The 19,400-nt window shown below is 43.0% G+C and overlaps 1 protein-coding gene across 1 annotated transcript in view; it reads left to right on the plus strand.

Annotated features, from left to right (window-relative positions):
- The window catches only part of ACER3 (alkaline ceramidase 3), a 61,569-nt gene that overhangs the window by 21,856 nt on the left and 20,313 nt on the right, over window positions 1-19,400 (plus strand). Inside the window, exons 2-6 of the mRNA XM_057408568.1 lie at window positions 3,644-3,754; window positions 12,910-12,962; window positions 14,531-14,583; window positions 17,015-17,096; window positions 18,616-18,651. Coding sequence (XP_057264551.1) covers window positions 3,644-3,754; window positions 12,910-12,962; window positions 14,531-14,583; window positions 17,015-17,096; window positions 18,616-18,651 — 335 coding nt within the window. The remainder of the gene's footprint in view (window positions 1-3,643; window positions 3,755-12,909; window positions 12,963-14,530; window positions 14,584-17,014; window positions 17,097-18,615; window positions 18,652-19,400) is intronic.

The following is a 19,400-nucleotide window of genomic DNA, read 5'->3' on the forward strand; positions in this document are numbered from 1 at the left end:
CAAAGAGATTTGCCTAATCCCTGCTACAAATGTTCTGCATAATATAGGCCAAAAAGTGAACAGAAGGAGTGGCAGGAATGTACAGCTAGATTAGGGCTGTGGTATTTCCTCGCAGCAAGATGGGCCTAGATTAAACACTCATAAATTACCAGTAATTTAACATGATTATGGCTTTACAGGAAGTGTGGAAACCTTCCCCTTCCTCCAGAGGAACCCCTTTCTGCAGTCTTACATCCATCTGAAAGTTGTTTTCCTGCTGCAGGTCTCTTCTCAAGTCACGTCCCTTCCCAGTTGCGGGTAAACATGATGGTATCTCTTTTGTTCAGCATCTTCACATTGGATTTTTGCCAGGTTTTTGACACTTTCATAACAAAGTGACCTTGAAAAGTGGTATTTCTGTCATGTCTAAAAGCTTCTCTTTGAGAGCTCCTTTAGAAAGCGGAAGACTCACTATCCAGACATAGCCTTTGCTCTACTTTTTGAGGCTGATGACATCTTCGCATGGCTTATGGGAGGATGGGGTAATGGTCAGTGTACTACACAGCACTGAGTTATAGTGGATTTCTTCCAAACCTGATCTCCACTGAAAGTGAATCACTGCCCATTGCAACACTGTGGGAATGTGGTAAAAGGTTAATGATTAGATCTTAGGAAGACGCTCTTCCCTGTGAGGGTGCTGAGGTGCTGGCACAGGGTGCCCAGAGAAGCTGTGGCTGCCGCATCTCTGGCAGTGTTCAAGGCCAGGTTGGACACAGGGGCTTGGAGCAAGCTGCTCTGGTGGAAGGGGTCCCTGCCCGTGGCAGGGGTTGGAGCTGGATGAGCTTTAAGGTCCCTTCCAACACAAACAATTCTATGATGATTTAACCTTTAGAATTAAACCCAAAGAATTTAAACATGAAAAAGGCCTTTTCTTTGGTATAAACTTGTTTTTCTTTGCAGAGCTGTTTTGATTTCAGCTGGGCTTCTTTTACAAGAAGGAACATAGTACAGAGCTGACAAGAAGAGTGAAGTCTCTGGCATGTCTGTTTTGCTTGTTATAACTTGGTGAAATTCATGGCTTGCAGGAGATGATGTTAAATCAATGAGGAAGGTGTGATAAGAATCAGATGTGATTTTTACCTGGTTGAGAACTGTCTCAAATTGAGATTTGAATCTACTTTGTGAGGATTTAGAAGAGCAACCTTGTTACGTAGGTACATCTCTGCTTCAAAGAGCCTTATTTCCATTTGGAACTGAATTTCTTGCAAACCTCTAAGTATGGATTTTTGATCCTGGAGGTGCTGTAATTCTTTGGGATTTTATGGTCATAGTTTGGTAGTTTCACTTTTCTTTGGGATGGATCTTCTGCAGCAGGACTCCTGAAATATAGAATCATAGAGTAGTTAGGGTTGGAAAGGACCTTAAGATCACTGAGTTTCGACCCCCTGCCATGGCAGGGAAGCCCCACTCCAGGCCGTGTCATCCAAGGCTCTGTCCAACCTGGCCTTGAACACCGCCAGGGATGGAGCATTCACAGCTTCCCTGGACAACCCATTCCAGTGCCTCAGCACCCTCACAGTAAAGAACTTCTTCCTTATATCCAATCTAAACTTCCCCTGTTTCAGTTTGAACCTCTTACCCCTTGTATCACTCTATATAAGTGCTCGTATTAAGAGTATTGGTTCAGACATGGCCTGCACGCTCTTGTGCTTTGTTTTAAGAAGTGAAACTCTTTTATTCAGCACTTTCTGAAGTTTTTTCTGCCTCTATATAGCCTCATCCATTGTACTTCTCATTAAAGGATTTGGAAATTGGTGTTTCAATGTTATAGATATCTAACCAATGGCGTGTGAAAGTGTGCAGTGTAATTTATGTAAGCAGTAGTCTGTGTTTTTTTTAATAGGTTTGATCTTTTTCCTAAATTGCATGTCATTTTATTCCCATTCGTTCTCAAAATTATGATTTGTGGTTAGGCAAAAAACAGCTGAATCTGCATCTCTTCTGCTGAGAAATGTACCATTTCCTTACGCTTCACTTAAACTTCTCAATATTTCCTTGTACTTTTGCTTAGCCAGGACAGTGAAAAACCATCTAAATCAGACTGGGAGAGTGGTCTTAAAGAAATAACCACTGTACAATCACAGACAGGTTTGGGTTGGAAGGGACCTTAAAGCTCATCCAGTTCCAACCCCTGCCACAGGCAGGGACCCCTTCCACTAGAGCAGCTTGCTCCAAGCCCCTGTGTCCAACCTGGCCTTGAACACTGCCAGGGATGGGGCAGCCACAGCTTCTCTGGGCACCCTGTGCCAGCGCCTCAGCACCCTCACAGGGAAGAGCTTCTGCCTAAGAGCTCAGCTCAGTCTCCCCTCTGGCAGGTTCAAGCCATTCCCCTTGGCCTGGCCCTACAGGCCCTTGTCCCAAGCCCCTCTCCAGGTTTCCTGCAGCCCCTTTAGGCACTGGAGCTGCTCTCAGGTCTCCCCTTCAGGAGCCTTCTCTTCTCCAGGCTGCCCCAGCCCAGCTCTCTCAGCCTGCCTCCAGAGCAGAGCTGCTCCAGCCCTCACAGCATCCCTGGCAATGTTCAAGGCCAGGTTGGACAGAGCCTTGGGTGACATGGTTTAGTGTGAGATGTCTCTGCCCATGGCAGGGGGTTGGAACTGGATGATCTTAAGGTCCTTTCCAACCCAAACCATTCTGTGATTCTGTCTCCGTGGCTTCCTCTGGCCTCGCTCCGACAGCTCCACGTCGCTTTTGTGCTGCTGCCCCAGAGCTGGATCAGGTCTGCAAGGGGGGTCTCTCCAGAGCACAGCAGAGGGGCAGGATCCCCTCCCTGAGCTGCTGCTCACGCTCTGGGGGTGCAGCCCAGCACACGGGGGGTTCTGGGCTCAAGTGCACGCTGAAGCCAGGTCATGGGGAGCTTCTCCTCACCCAACACCCCAAGTCCTTCTCCTCAGGCTGCTCCATCCAGTCTCCCCCAGCCTGTGTTTGTGCTGGGATTGCCCCGACCCAGGGGCAGGACATTGCCCTTGGCCTTGTTGAACTCCATGAGGTTTGCACAGACCCACCTCTGCAGGCTGTGATCTGTGATGGTTCACTCCACCCAAGTTGTTCTGTGTGTGCACAGTGACCAGCGCATGAATAGTAAAGCTTGAACCGGTTTCATTTGGGAATGAGTCACTTGGTGACCTTAAAGTATCTGAAGGGAGTGTGGAGGAGGGAATTCCAAGAATAGGTTTAAGAAAAGGAAAAAACAAGCCAAACAAGCAACTCTTTTAAATACTAGGCTTGAACTATTTGGGGCTTTTATCTCCTTAAGGGATTGGGGTTTAATTCAGGAGCTGTGTAGTCAGTTTAACCCCATTTTACTGCCTGTTGCCAAGAAAGTAACCACCATCCAAGCAGAACTTTTTAGTTAAATGAGGTTTTTATTACTGTCCATAGATGTGAATAAAGAAGAATTAGAGGGTTTTTAGCCTTTAAGTAGTTACATGTGTTGTACCAAGATTAAACTTTGTATTATGTGTGAAAGCCAAAAACAACATCTGAAAAGGTGCAGCTCTGTGGATGAAAACTGTTGAACCTTTCTTTAATGAGTGAATGCAGCTTTATTTATTTAAAGTACATAGTACCCAATTCTAAATCTCTGCTTTTGGTTTCTATCTTACAGGGAACACAGTGAGTAACCTGATTTTCATTGTACCTCCGCTCTATGGTGCAATTCAGACCCATAAAGATGGCCTTGAAAAACGCTATTTAGCTGCATATTTGTGTCTTACAGGTATGTGTAAAGCTTCTTGTGCTGTTTCATTAGTAAGAGAGCTCTGATGTGCAATGAATAGTATCTAAATAGGAATTAACCAAGTAGTTAAATCCAAATACTATGTGTGTTTAATGTAAACCTCCTGTTATATTTGTTAATGTTTACTGAAAATTGCTATTTGTTAGGAAAACATAGAATCCTAGAATGGTTTGGGTTGGAAAGCACCCAAAGATCACCCAGTTCCAACCCCCTGCCATGGGCAGGGACACCTCGCACTAAACCGTGTCACCCAAGGCTCTGTCCAACCTGGCCTTGAACACTGCCAGGGATGGAGCATTCACCACTTCTTTGGGCTTGTAGAACAACATGTACCAAAATGTAGTCTAAATTAAAGCCTTGGTCAGTCACTGTGGCATAATTTTGGTGGTGTATCCTGTTGCTCCCTGGATTTTGGAAGTTTCAGGGAGTAAAAGGAGCAAGTTCCTCCTTAGACTGAACAGGAACTGAGTTTTCTCTTCTAAACTGACATTGCCTGTTTGATGTTGAATATTGAACTCAGCTTAATGCACTGATGATGTTTACTGTCTTAGCAAATAACATCTGTCCACCTGTAATGAACATGAAAAATAACATCACATAAAGATAGAATTCACTTAATAATTATATGAGATTTTGAAGTGATCCTCTTCTGGCTTGAAGTCCTTCTCAGTGCATTTTAGCTTCCTGCTTCCTTTTCTGATCATTTACAGACGATGTCCTGTGTGTCCTACTTCCAAACAGTTTCACACCATATTAATATCTTTGTGACATTTGTTTGGAACAGTAGTACAAGAAATGGCTGAGATCCTGAGGGAAATGGAAGGGATTTCTTTAATGAGTTTGCATTTGTTTTCAGTTCCTCTTTGGCATGTATCACCAGTAAAATGCCATTGTGTCTGGGAAGTTGTGCAGGGGTGGAAGAACAATGTGACATTAGTGCAGAGGTGAACTTAAGGGCAGTCTATTCTTTAAAGTAGCAAAATCCAGAAAAGAACCAACTTTCTTTAAAACATTAATGGTTACTCTGTTATCTGTAAAAGCACTGAAGTCTGTTACTGCATTTATAGCTCTAACAACTCTGTATGGCTGATAGTAATTAAAATGCTGCAAAGAATGAGGTTAGTTGAGGAGGCCTTTAATAATTATTTTGTTTTCCTTGAAGGTAGGTGATGGGGTGGTTCTGCACAGGACATTCCCTTGTACATAGAATCCCAGACTGGTTTGGGTTGGAAGGGACCTTAAAGCTCATTCAGTTCCAGTCCCCTGCCATGGGCCGGAACACCTTCCCCTAGAGCAGGTTGCTGCAAGCCCTGTCTTACCTGGCCTTATGTAACCCAAAGTTATTTTCCTTATGAGGAAAGATGTTTGAAGGTGATTCAGATTTGGCAGTTGGGTCTCAAAGCAAGTTTCACAGAATTCCTGTGTTTCACAGGGTTTCTGTGTTTGCTATACCTCTTATCTCTGTGGAAAGTTAAATCCTTCCCAGTCTTCGGTGATTTATAGTAAATCATAGAGTAGTTAAGGTTGGAAAGGACCTTAAGATCATCCAGTTCCAACCCCTCCTGCCATGGGCAGGGACACCTCACACTAAACCATGGCACCCAAGGCTCTGTCCAACCTGGCCTTGAACACTGCCAGGGATGGAGCATTCAAAACTTCCCTGGGCAACCCATTCCAGTGCCTCAGCACCCTCACAGTAAAGAACTTCTTCCTTGTATCCAGTCTAAACTTCCCCGTTACCCCTTGTCCTGTCACTACAGTCCCACTACAGCAGACATGCTATCACTGCAGTAGAAATGCTACTTCTAAGAATGGCACACTTCCCTATTTAGACAAACACTGTTGAAAACCACATATCCATATGCTAAATGTATTCTTGAAACCAGTTAAACTGCAACATACACTAGGTACAACTTCATGGTCTCTTAGCGTCAGCTTTGCTGATGTGTGAAAGAGAAGCAGCAGCAACGTACAGCTTTGGATGTGTCTGAATGCTTTCCAAATAGCCATTTGTAGGCTTTTTATGGGTTTGAGTAATTATTCATTTTTGTCTTAGGAGAACAAGGTTTGGCAGCAGGAATTCTTGAAGGTTGAGGTTTACTTCTAAAAAGATGGGAAAAAACAGTGTGTCAGCGTTTGCTGAAGTTGACTTTTTGCATCTTCTTGAATCAGAGTATCCCATTTTGCTATTCTTTCTAAGTTAATGCAAATAAATCAGAGAATCATGGAATAGTTTGGGCTGGAAAGGACCTTAAGATTGTTCAGTTCCAACCCCTGCCATGGGAAGGGACACCTCACACTAGTCCATGTCGCCCAAGGCTCTGTCCAACCTGGCCTTGAACACTGCCAGGGATGGAGCATTTACCACTTCATTGGGCACCCTGTGCCAGTGCCTCACCAGCCTCACAGGGAAGAACTTCCATATATCCAACCTGAACCTACCCTGTTTCAGTTTTAACCCATTACCCCTTGTTCTGTCCCTACAGTCCCTGATGAAATGTCCCTCTCCAGCATCCTTGTAGCCCCCTTCAGATACTGGAAGGCTGCTCTGAGGTCAAATGCAAGTATGTAAAACTCTATGTTTGAGACTCAGTCCTCCCTGTAGCTTGTTGCTACCTCTGTCAGTGACACATTGTGATGGACAGAGTGTGCTGCTATCTGACCAGAGTGTCAGGCTGTCGCAGCAAGACTGGCTTGAGTGGACATTTCTCATATACTGTTTGATGTGTGGAAAACAACCCCAAAGGTCTGAGTGATCACAATAAATACCGTGGACTTCATTCAGTTTTATACTGTCCTTTGTGTCCATGAAGGGGAGCTCAGCCTGTGTATTTGACAGCAGTACTGGAGGGCAGTCCTGAGTTCCAGCTGTGCTCTGCTATCTGGCCCTGGGATGCCTTTGACTCCTGTCTGAAGTGATAAATGCTTGCATGATTTGATTTTCATCTCATAGGTTGGAACCTGCCATTAAAGGTTGCTCCCAAGAACATTTCTCTTCTGTTTTGCCTCTGCTTCACTATTCCTAATGTTTCATAGCAGTTGAAAGATGTAAAGGAATGCAGAAAGCTTTATAGTTGCTCAGTGAAAACCAGGAACAGGATGGTTTGGAATCACAAACCTTTTAACATTTGTTCTACTACAGAGCAAAAGAAGCAAATATGGAGATAAAGAGAACTTGAAATAGAGTTGAAATGTGCCAGGAACATTGGCATGCTCTCTGTGCATGTGACTGAATGAGGGGCATGCTGAAGTGGAGATGAAGTAAGTGTAGAGAAATTTCTTTTTGTAAGAAAGTACCAGAGAGAATTCTTTCCCTTACAGTAATTTGATTTATTAACAGATTTTACTCTGCTGACTTAATTTGTAACAAACAAGGGTAGATTTAATCTGGAAAGGAGCAGTGCATTTAACATTAAGTTAAATTCTAAGAAAGTTGGTGCTGTTCAGCCTGGAGAAGAGAGGCTGCGTGGAGACCTCAGAGCAGCTTCCAGTGTCTGAAGGGGGCATACAAGGATGCTGGAGAGGGACTCTTCATCAGGGACTGTAGTGATAGGACAAGGGGTGATGGGTTCAAACTGAAACAGGGGAAGTTCAGGTTGGAGATAAGGAAGAAGTTCTTTACTGTGAGGGTGCTGAGGTGCTGGCACAGGGTGCTTCAACCCTGGCAGTGTTCAAGGCCAGGTTGGACAGAGCCTTGGGTGACATGTCTGGTGTGAGGCATCCCTGCCCATGACAGGGGGTTGGAACTGGATGATCTAAAGGTTCTTTCCAACCCGAACTGTTCACTGGTTTTATGATTTCTTTGTGTTTTACCATGCTGTGTTCGGTGCTTCACTTTAAACCCCACAATTTCTTTTGTCAGGATGTATTTCCTCTTGGAACCAAATGCATTTTGCATTTGGGAAGCTCTCTTCATTTCGCATATATGCTAAGATCCAAAGTTGGCAGGACAAGAAGGGGATTTCTAAATAACTGTACAAATGAATTTCTTGTTCATACTGGTGCTGAGTTGCACTTCTCAGCAAATTCTTTGAGATACAGCCCACTGTTCTCAGCCCTTATTTCTGGTGCTTTTGGGCTCAAAGGGAATGCTGTCAATGAACTCATCAGGAACTGGATTTGATTTGTAAGCTTTAGGTTACTATGAGGAAGAATCTTAAGTTGGCTTGTTGCATCTCATGAAGTAAGTGGAACAAATCATCAGGCTGTCATTACCTTGAAGGATAAGCCATTGGGGTTTGATTTTCTCTATCATAGAACAGAATCAACCAGGTTGGAAAAGCCCTTTAAGCTCACCCAGTCCAACCGATCCCCAGCACTGCCAAGGCCACCACTGCCCCGTGGCACTGAGGCCTCGTCTCCACGGGGTGTGAACACTTGCAGGGCCAGTGACTGCAGCCCTGCCCTGGGCAGCCTGTTCCAATGCCTGAGCACCCTCTGGGGCAGGAATTGTTCCTCAGCTCCATCTAAACCTGCCCTGGTGCAGCTTGAGGCCGTTTCCTCTTGTCCCATCCCTTGTTCCTTGGGAGCAGAGCCCAGCCCCTCCTGGCTCCATCCTCCTCTCAGGCACTTGTAGGGAGTGATCAGGTCCCCCCTGAGCCTGCTCTGCTCCACACTGAACCCCCCCAGGTCCTCAGCTGTTCCTCATAAGACTTACTCTTCAGACCCTATGATGCTGTGGTATTGTATCAGGTTCTACCATATGTCATTTTCTTGTGTCCTGGGAAGCCATGAAAACCAAATAGTTGGTGTTATAAAAGAGTCTTGATTTTAAGAAAAAAGCTACTTATATATGTGTATATATATATACATGTCAGTGTGTGTGTCTACATATATAAAAGAGAAGGGGTGTAACTTCTTTAAACCTAAGAAGGCAAGAAAAAGCAGTCACTGAAGTACTTTATTAGATGCTTTACTTGGACGCTTTACTTGGTCACTTTACTTACTTAAATCTGGAAGAATTGTGTTGGTTTGTATTTCTTTGGCCTGTTTAATAGGGCTCAGTCATTTAAGCTGTGCCAAAGGGGAGGGAAAAAAAGGATGCAGAACATTCTCTACGTTAGACATAGTCATAAACAACTTACTCCATGTCTAGTGAAACCCCCTGTATCTGTGAAAATAGTTATTAGGAGCCCTTCAGTCAGAGGTAATGCCCTTATTCTTACCTAATAACTGTAGAGAAGGTGCTTAGGCCATGTCCATGTTAGTAAATCAGATGTGCTTGGGAGCACTCCTGAGTGCTGGAGCCAAGCAGCGTGGAACAGCCTCTGTGTGTCTGTTCATCTTAGCCTCCAAAGCGAGGTGACTGCATACAAATTCTCTGCTGGGCACAGCCCTGGAGCTTTCTGGCTGCTGTGACGTGCCTGGGAGCTTCTCAGGGGAACTTGGCACAGATTCACACCACCAACTGCTCTGACAAGTCACAAGCACAGAGGGTTGAGTTACAGTGTCTGGGAACAGCCTTAGCTGTGCTCCACATTCCTTGTAACCAGGTCTTTCCCATCTCTTATGCTGTGGAGGGAAACCATTACAAACTATCATCATTCCCTAAGAACTGTTCATTTAATTCTGCTTTTTCATCTTGTTTCATTCTTTGACTGTCTATGATGCAGTGTGGTGGTGGTGATCTTCAGTTCAGTCACTGTAAGTCATAGATGGGATTCAGCTCTGGATTCATACACCTAAATGCTTATCTCTACAGAGGGGTCCATCTGCCATTGCAGTCAGTAAAGCCTAGAGAATCATTTGGCTCATCCTGAAATATCCCCATGTATTTGACTTACTCTTTATAATGCCAGTTCATGTATAGATGCCTAAATAAATGTGTTAGCATCTGGAGCATCCTTCCTTTGGAATGTTTTCATACAGTACCTTTACAGTTTAAATTCAAACCACGTCTCTGAAATCCTCATAAGTAGTATTTTTTCTATAAAGGCTTTAGGCCTATGATAAGGATCTTGAATTTGATGGATCAAAGTTCATCTGAAATGACCTGTCTCTGCTTATGTGATATGTCTTCCTAAAACTATTGAAAAATCCATAGGGGATATCTGTGTCCTTGTGAGGTTCAAATCCAGAGAGTTTCTGTGGTTCATATATGGAGCTGGATCTCATGTGTAATGTCAGATTTTTCCTAGCATGGATATTGCCTTCCAGTCTTTGATGGTGTTGCACAGCCATATAGCTATGTATGAAGTACAGTTTGCAGATGCATTGCTTTTATGTCATCACTAACACATCAACTGATAGTAACTACACATTGTATTTGCTGCAGGGCAAAAAGAACCATGTTAGTCCACATACAGCAGCTAACCTGACTTTGTGTTTCCAGTCTTTTAAAGTGCTATTCTGATCTCATAATACTGTGACTTAATGTGTATTCTGTGCTTAATACATAAGTTATATGTATCCCCCTTAACTTGAGAGGTTGGTTGATGTTAAGATGCTGAGTGACTTGTAGTACCTATGCAAAGTGAGTTACAGTACTTAGAAAGGAAATGGTATTGCTTCAGGTGGTGTTAAAGCTTCCCAACTGATTCACAGCTTTCAGTGACTGAAGCTCCTTTGCAAAAGGAAACACCTAAAATGTAAGCTTTAAGCCCTGCTGGGCTGTTGATGGCTATATGGGAAAGCTCCTTCTATTGAAACTTGGTGTAATTGCAGTGGTGGTGGTCACTAGCATTTTGGAAAGTACAAAGCTGGTAGAACATCTCATTGCAATGATGGGTTTTGTGAAGTAAATACTGATAGAATCATAGAAACCCAGACTGGTTTGGGTTGAAGAGACCTTAAAGCTCATCCAGTTTCAACCCCTTGCCACGGGTAGGGACACCTTCCACTGGAGTCGGTTGCTCCAAGCCCCCTCCAACCTGTCCTTGAACACTTCCAAGGATGGGGCAGCTACAGCTTCTCTAGTATTCCTTAGAAATGCCTTGACCCTGAAATTATGTGATGAGAAGTATATCTAAAGGTAGCTGCATCCCTGTAGAACTGGAGGTAGAAGTTATATGTGAAGACATTTGAGCTCAAGTATTAAACTGTTAATTTACAGGAGACAAATACATGTCAAACCCTTTCTAAATTCACAAGTTAAAATACATGACAAAAGGGTAGTGTGCTGTGGGTATAGCAGAGGAAATAAAGATTTCTTTGTGATCCTTGGCATGTGATGGGTGTTTCTTCTTTCTGCATTGCAATGTTCTCAGCACTGAACCATGGTGCGTTAAGCCATGAGACAGCAACTCTGATGAGCACAGCTCTCGGCCCAGTGAGTGCAGTATTAGGTATCAGCTCCCTTCTGCTGAAGTTTACCAGTTATATAGTGATGTTAGTGAAGCAGAATATGTCATATGCTTCAGCTGCTACACTTCATCTCTTAATGCAGTCTTTTCTTCCTCCTTTTGGAAGAGGTTCACAAAGCTTTTTGCGCAGTTCTCTGTTAAGATATAACATCTTCCAATGAGAAACATGGTTCTTAGCTCATTCAGTGTCTACTGTAAAATGTTTATAAGTTGTGCCTTTGCAGTAAGCAGGTATAAATGAGATATGTAAAGAATCATGTTTAGTCCCTTAGTCTTCATTTAAACCATTTCTTCAAAGAGATGCTATTGTGCATAGTTACCACAGTAGTGTTTGAGGAGGTGGTGTCTGAGAGGGAAAGTGTCATCTAATGAATAATCATTAGAGTCACAGAATGGTTTGTGTGGGAAGGGACCTTAAAGCTGATCCAGTTCCAATCCTCTGGCGTGGGCAGGGACACCTTCCACTAGGGTAGTTTATGTTCTGGTGGACAGCCATGCTTATTTTTTCCAGAGAATTAAAGACATTAGTGTATTTGGCAATACATGTGTAAGTGTCACTGTATCAGTGAGGTTACATGCTTAGGTATTTCGTTTCATTGACTACATGTAATAATCACAATTCTAGTCTGATTGCATCCAAAGATGTCTAATGGACTGCCTTGGGAATCCTTTGTAGAACGCAGAGCTGTTAGAGTGAGTTATAGAATCCCAGACTGGTTTGGGTTGGATAAGCTCTAGCTCATCCAGTTCCAACCATCTGCCACGGGCAGGGACACCTTCCACTAGAGCAGGTTGCTCCAAGCCCCATCCACCCTGACCTTAAGCTTCCAGGGAGGTGTTCAGTAAGTCTATTAAGGCATCAGTGAGATCTCACTGCCTTGTGTAGACAAAGTTCAGGTCCTGCAGCACAGCAGCACTACCCAGTGATCGAGGCTTGAGTGCAAATGATTCGGCTTTCTCTGAAAGCAGTCTGAGGTAAAACATAATTTCTCGAAGGGAGACAAGACATCATATTAATGGACTTGTTCTTGCAAAATAAAAATGAGCTGGTGCTTAATGAGAGTGTTTCACTGATAACATTTCCAAGTGATGAATGATACATTAACCGCTCGACCAGCTTTGCTCTGAACAGTGAAATAACTTCCAAGAAACATTGTCCTTGTCTGACTGAAAAAGCTGTGTATAGGCAAAGTGTATATCTCATAAATTAACTTCAGAGTTTAAAAATCAACTATTTCAAGTCAATGAAAATCATTACACAGAAGGGTGAGCTTCCAAGCAGGCAGCTTGGGAATGGTGATCTCATTTCATGCAATGAATCCCTGCTGTGTGGGCTTTATCTGTTTACCCTGACCTTCTAGTTCTGAGTTCCAGCAGCAACTAATTTCTGCTTCTAGAGCTGATGACAAGCTCCTTGTAAAATATACTTTTTCAATCTGGACAATAACCAGAAATATCACAGGCCTTCAGCAGTATTGGCAGTTGAGCGATGCTTTGCCTTATAGAAGGATTAAGACAGATAAATCTTAATGTACTTGAAAGAGAAATGGAATAGTGATGTCCCATTCATTCTGGGTTCCCTCTGCTTCTGTCCTCCTTGAGATTCATAGAGGACAGTATTGAGAACCCCATAAATTCAAGCACATCACTGGTTACTAAAATGTAAAGTAGAAGGCTGGAGAGACTGGGGAGTTGTCCCTGAAATGGGATGCTGATGTTCTAATGTGTTTTGTTTTTTTTTTTTCCCCAGTAAAGTTTATGCATTGAAATTAATGTACTGCAAAGATTTCCGTATAGACTTTTATGTTAACCATAGCTTTGATTTGTTTTCAGCTGTGGGATTGGGATCTTGGTGCTTCCACATGACCCTGAAGTACGAAATGCAGGTGAGTATTCATAAATAGATGAGAATCGCTTTATGTATGTATCTATGTATAAAGTCATATTATTGTCTAAATGAAACTCATACAGCAAGAGTTAATCTACCTTAAGTATCATTGTACATGACTCCTGCTCTCAATGGGAGTAGCACAGGTCTTGTTCTCCATCAATAGGTATACAGACATATAAACCCTAAAATAGGAGCTATAAGCAATTACGTTGGTAGAAGACACTTCAACCTTTGGGAAGTTCACACAACTGTGGGTTAATAAGATTAGAGTTATTACTATTTATTGTATCCCTTTTTTTCATCTTAATGTTTTCTGTGTTCTACTAATCTAGATGTACCTGTAACATTAATAGTGAAGTCAGTATCTTCTGAGTAGCAACAGCTGAGTCTTCCTCTCTTTCTTATTCTCAAGTACAAGCCATTCTAAAGGGACACAAGGAGGCTGGTCCTGTTTTAGGTGTGAGAAGATAAGGGAAACTGATCTTTGAATCAAGTTCAAAACTAAGAAGCCTATGTTCAGAAGTGTGTGCTGGCAGTCTGTACTTCCCCCATAGTAAATGGAAATCCTAGAATGCTTTGGGTTTGAAGGGACCTTAAAGCTCATCCAGTCCCAACTCCCTGCCACGGGCAGGGACCCCTTCCACTAGAGCAGCTTGCTCCAAGTCCCTGTGTCCAACCTGGCCTTGAACACTGCCAGGGATGGGGCAGCCACAGCTTCTCTGGGCACCCTGTGCCAGCGCCTCAGCACCCTCACAGGGAAGAGCTTCTGCCTAAGAGCTCATCTGAACTCTCAAAACCCTGTCTCTGAATTAACACAATGTGAGAAGGTTCCAAAGTCAGGAACGTGCAAGCACATCACAACACACTTCCCTAAGGGCCTAAAGTTCTATTTTATCATATGGGAAAAATGCATTTCAGTTTCTCTGTGGAGTTTGTCCAGAAGCAAGAAGATGCTGCTGCTTGTATTGAGCAGTTTTATCTAGGCTGACTTCCCAAAACTAATTCTTACCAGTGTTTTAGGAGGTATGAACAGTACAAATGGCATGATCCTTTGAAGGGTGGGCTTTTTATGAGACATCATATACTAAAGATTTAGTGTAATAAGCTTATTAATGCAGGATCTTTCAGTTGGATGGGATTTGAAGTACAGTCAGGAAGGTGGATATAGAATCATAGAATGGTTTGGGTTTCAAAGGACCTTAAGATCATCCAGTTCCAACCCCTTGCCATGGGCAGGGACCCCTCACACTAAACCATGGCACCCAAGGCTCTGTCTAACCTGGCCTTGAACACTGCCAGGGATGGGGCAGCCACAGCTTCTCTGGGCACCCTGTGCCAGTGCCTCAGCACCCTCACAGGGTAGAACTTCTTCCTCATATTCAATCTAAACTTTCCTGTTTCAGTTTGAACCCATCACCCCTTGTCCTATCACTACAGTCCCTGATGTAGAGTCCCTCTCCAAATGACTTATAAACTCCTGTTTTCTTAAGACTTCTCTCTCCTTAATGAATTTACTGTGAGTTAAAAGTACTTTTCATGTTTTGATGTCTCTGCTTTTTATAGCTGTTGGATGAGCTGCCAATGATATACAGTTGTTGTGTGTTTGTCTACTGCCTGTAAGTACTTGTTATTTCTTTCTGAATATTTATAAACTAGTAACCATTTAGTATCTGTGAAGCCCAGTCTGGTGTCTAGAGAGGCTGACACCGAAGCTTCTACTGCTTTCAGTGAGATCTCTGTTTTGCAGCGTTACGATTTGGCCATTAGAGCACCAGGCTGGCTTCAGTCCTAGTTCTTGCTTATTTAGTGATGTTTCACCAGTGTTTGTTTAATAGGAAAAAGACATACTTCTTCTTAGAGACTTTCTGTAGTGTACAACCAGAGCTCAGCCTTACTTGGTATGTGAGCAGCAGCCCTAATAAATCAGTTTCAGTAACACCTCCAAAATGAATGGATTTGAGCTGTATTTCTGTGCTGTAGTCTGACTCCAAATGCGAATCTCAGATTTCTGGTTAAACCTGCTCTCCACTCATGTGGAAAATTAAAGAAGAAAGAGTTTTATGAGGAGCTGAGTGCATATTTTGGGCAGAGTGTCTTGGAACATGCATGACAGCTTAATGCCATGCCAAGACGTTTTCTCCCGTTTCATTTTGGGAGCAATGTAGCGTTTGGCAACTGCAAAGATACCGTAAGTTGGCTTTTTCCTGCCTGTTGCTGCAAGGCCTGGATTTAACATCATTTGTTCTGTCACTCGGAAAATCCAAACCATAAATCAAGTTGTTGCAGACAAAAAGACAGGAAAAGAAATTGTCTTTTTTGCTTTTGAACATAGCAAATATTCAGCCATTGAAAACTGGGGCATCTCTGGGAGCTTGCGGTGGTGATGGGATGCTGTAGGATTAAACCCACATCTGTGGAACTCCCCATCAGTTTGTGATTCATACATTAGTATGGTTTGTGCAAAGTCTGGATCAGAATTGTAATGCCTCTGTTAGTGGAAATACTTCCACTGTAGCTCCCTGTTGCCTTGAAATTGCCTTTGCATTTATTTTGTCTGGTTTGAATGTGTCTGGGGAAAAGGACAAAAAGTGGCTATAAAGATCTGTTAGAATACGAAAATCATGCTTATTTTGTGCAATGGTTACTCTGTTATCTTCAAAAGCGCTGAAGTCTGTTACTGCATTCATGGCTTTAATAAGATTCTGTGTACATATGTCTGATCGTAATTAGAGTGTTGTGAAAATGAGCTAATGTTTAGTTGAAGAGGTCTTTAATAATCATTTTGTTTTCTTTGAAGGTAGTTCTGCACAGGACATTCCCTTGTACATAGAATCCCAGACTGGTTTGGGTTGGAAGGGACCTTAAAGCTCATCCAGCTCCAACCCCTGCCACAGGCAGGGACCCCTTCCACTAGAGCAGCTTGCTCCAAGCCCCTGTGTCCAACCTGGCCTTGAACACTGCCAGGGATGGGGCAGCCACAGCTTCTCTGGGCACCCTGTGCCAGCGCCTCAGCACCCTCACAGGGAAGAGCTTCTGCCTAAGAGCTCAGCCCAGTCTCCCCTCTGGCAGGTTAAAGCCATTCCCCTTGGCCTGTCCCTACAGGCCCTTGTCTAAAGTCCCTTTCCAGCTTTCCTGTAGCCCCTTTAGATATTGGAAGACTGCTATAAGGTTCTCCTGCCTCTCAAGCTGTCTCATTACTTTGCAGAGCCATTCTGCAATGTAGCACATTGTGCTCTTGTAATTTTTTTTCCCCCAGATATTCCTAATAGTTTTTTGTTTCCTTTTATTCATCCATGACGGTGTCTAAAACATAGAAGTTTATAAAGAAACAAACTGGCTAGATGTAGCTTGGAGGGACAGAGACACCTGCCCCTAGCCCTAGTGCTCCTGTGCTTCTCACAGGTAATTTTTGTTGTGTTTTTCTGATGGAGATGCAGTCCGTGTGTGTTATTCCATCACAGCTGTGACTGAACCATAGTGTAAAGACTGTAAAGCTAATTTCAATGAGTTGTTTTACATGCTGGCAGCAATTAGCTGCTTCTACCTTTCACTTCTACCACTACCCAGTCTGACAAATTTACTGCACTGTGACTGTGTAAAGCCATAAACAATCTGCATTTGAACAGACCTCTGGAGTTCAGTGTTTTGTAAGGCAGCCCCTTTCCCACACTGCCTTTAGCTCACAGATGTAATGGGTTTTGGCAGCTGTATTGCATTTGAATGTCATTTCTAATTTGCCATCCATTATCACCCCTTAAGTGCCTTCTGAAAGTGCTTCTGATTCCCAAACTCTTCCCACTGACTCTATATGCATGAGCTTAGTGGGGCTTTTGCATTAGATTTGTTTAAAAAGACACATTTATTGGTAAAATTACGGATTTTTATTATAAAATGACACATCTTTATTGGAGGAGATACGGTTTCTTAAAGTGCCTAAGACTCATTTGGATCAATTTGCTCACAAAGTTTGTGAACATACCTTGAAAAAATGCATCCTTTATATGATAAGAGATGAATGTTATCACTCTTCTTTATATTCTCTTCCAGGTATGAATGTTTCAAGTACAAGAACACAGTCAATTATCCACTGCTTTTCTTGTTAATAACATACAGCTTCGTAGTCAGCATAGTAAGTATTTTCTAATATGGCATTTCCACCTGTAGTTTGACAGTTTTCCTGCCACTGAAGGAATGTTATAGAGGCAGCACTGGATCTCTGCTCACTTCCAGTCAAGAAGGACAAATCATTCTTTTCTGGGAAAATTGTGCTGGTCAGAGAACTGTAGAATCCCAGAGTGGTTTGGGTTGGAAGGGACCTTAAATCTCATCCAGTTCCAGTCCCCTGCCACAGGCAGGGACCCCTTCCACTAGAGCAGCTTGCTCCAAGCCCCTGTGTCCAACCTGCCCTTGAACACTGCCAGGGATGGGGCAGCCACAGCTTCTCTGTGCACCCTGTGCCAGCGCCTCAGCACCCTCACAGGGAAGAGCTTCTGCCTAAGAGCTCAGCTCAACCTCCCCTGTTCTGGCAGGTTCAAGCCATTCCCTTTGTCCTGGCCCTACAGGCCCTTGTCCAAAGCCCCTGTCTAGGTTTCTTGTAGCCCCTTTAAACACTGGAGCTGCTCTCAGGTCTCCCCTTCAGGAGCCTTCTCTTCTCCAGGCTGACCCAGCCCAGCTCTCTCAGCCTGGCTCCAGAACAGAGAGAGAAACGTGAAACCTTTCTGTCCAAACCCTGTATAGAATAAATGAAAAAGGAAAGCAGTAATCCCGTTGCTAGAATAAGAATGTAAGAAAAGCAGTCACTGCTGGTGTGTGGTACCTCAGACAAGCTGCATTCCTCATCTTCCCTGTCTTTAATTCATTTACAGAAATGAGAGTAATTCTGTTCAACAGACTGCAAAAGGTGATACACAGTCCAGGCTATTGAGTGGTGGTTTAAAACAGCAGCCAGAATAAGAAAGGAACAGAGTTGTTAAATAGAATAATTCAAACTGTCGTGACTTGATTCCCTTTCCCAGTGCTGTGTGTTCCCTTTATGACTAAAATGAGTTTATTGCTGCCTGTCAACTGCAGATGGAATTCCCTTTGTTATCTGTATTGATAGCCAATTTTTTTTAAATAAGAGGTATTATAATAGGTCATTTCTGCCATCAAAATACTGTTCTCTGCCTCCTAAGATGTTTTACACTTACGGTATGTTATGCTGAAGGTCCAGTGCCCTTCTCTCTTCCAAAGCAGGAATGAAATGTACTGCATAAACAATAGGAAAAGCTATTTTGTAAAATGAATTGATGAAATTCTAAAGCATTGTCAAAACCCATGAAGAATAGCAATTCAAACTAGAGTACATTTGCTTCTTGCAGTGCATACTGAGACTGGTAATTCCTGCATCTTAGTTGTTTTTCTGTGTGTTGCAACTCTTATTAAATGAGTTGATTCTAGATGTTAATGTCTCTGTTTGTGCTCTTTAATTTAAAATCATTCCACAATTAAACCCTCAGGTTTTGCCAGAGGAAACTATGTTTAAGCAACTTTTATAGCGCATGTATAGGCGCTTGTGTCTTGATTCCAGCAGAACAAGTCTTGGCAGTATTTAGATTAATGTTATGCTGTTCTCTGTTGTAAATCACTTCTCTTTTTAATCTTTCCAGGTTTACTTGAATTTGAAAGAGCCTGTATTCCATCAGGTAAATCTTGCTCTGCTAGAGGACCTAACCTGTGTTTTAAACTGTGTTTTATTGGGGTATTTTACATGAATTTGTACCTGAAGATGGAAGGCAAACACAATTTGCCTTTTACTGCTTCCTGTCATGTTGCCATCCCTTCCCTTGGTGACCTGTAAAACTGGAATGGTTTAATGCGTGTTGTGATTTAGCATTTGACCTAATATTCCATGTGGATTTCATCAGTGGCAAGTGCAATGAGGTGACCCTCACTATGGGCAATGGTGCGTGTAAGAGGGAGGGTTTGATGAATCCTTGTCCACTGCTTTCCATTAGCAGCTGCTGGGAAGCTATGACCTGACTTCCTAACATGGTTTGGGTGACAGCACCATGTTCTTTTCTCCATTTTAACATAGTAGTTTGGGGTCTTTTTAACTACTCCATTTCATGTCGTGTAAATTCAAGCTGAATTTAAACACAGAATGTCTTCTAGGGTTGTGGAGCAGACTGGTTGTTATGGTCTTGATTGCTTAATGGCGTATTTGGTGCCAGTTCCTTTTACAGCAGCCCAAGAGTATTAATATGCATTCAGTGCTTGTGGAGATAGGACTTGTATGACTTGCCTCTTCACAGGAGGTTAGAAATCACACTCACTTATGCGTGCCATGAGCAGTTTTCCCTCATTTATGACGTTTTGATTAGGGATAACAGCTGAAAAACTACCAAGCAAAAGCCCTGAGCTCTTTGCAGGACAGAGCTTTAAAGCCTTAATG

Source organism: Pezoporus wallicus, unplaced genomic scaffold (assembly GCF_028554395.1).
Source record: "Pezoporus wallicus isolate ANWC-B61680 ecotype Strahan unplaced genomic scaffold, APGP_CSIRO_Pwel_v1 contig_7461, whole genome shotgun sequence".
NCBI lineage: Eukaryota > Metazoa > Chordata > Aves > Psittaciformes > Psittacidae > Pezoporus > Pezoporus wallicus.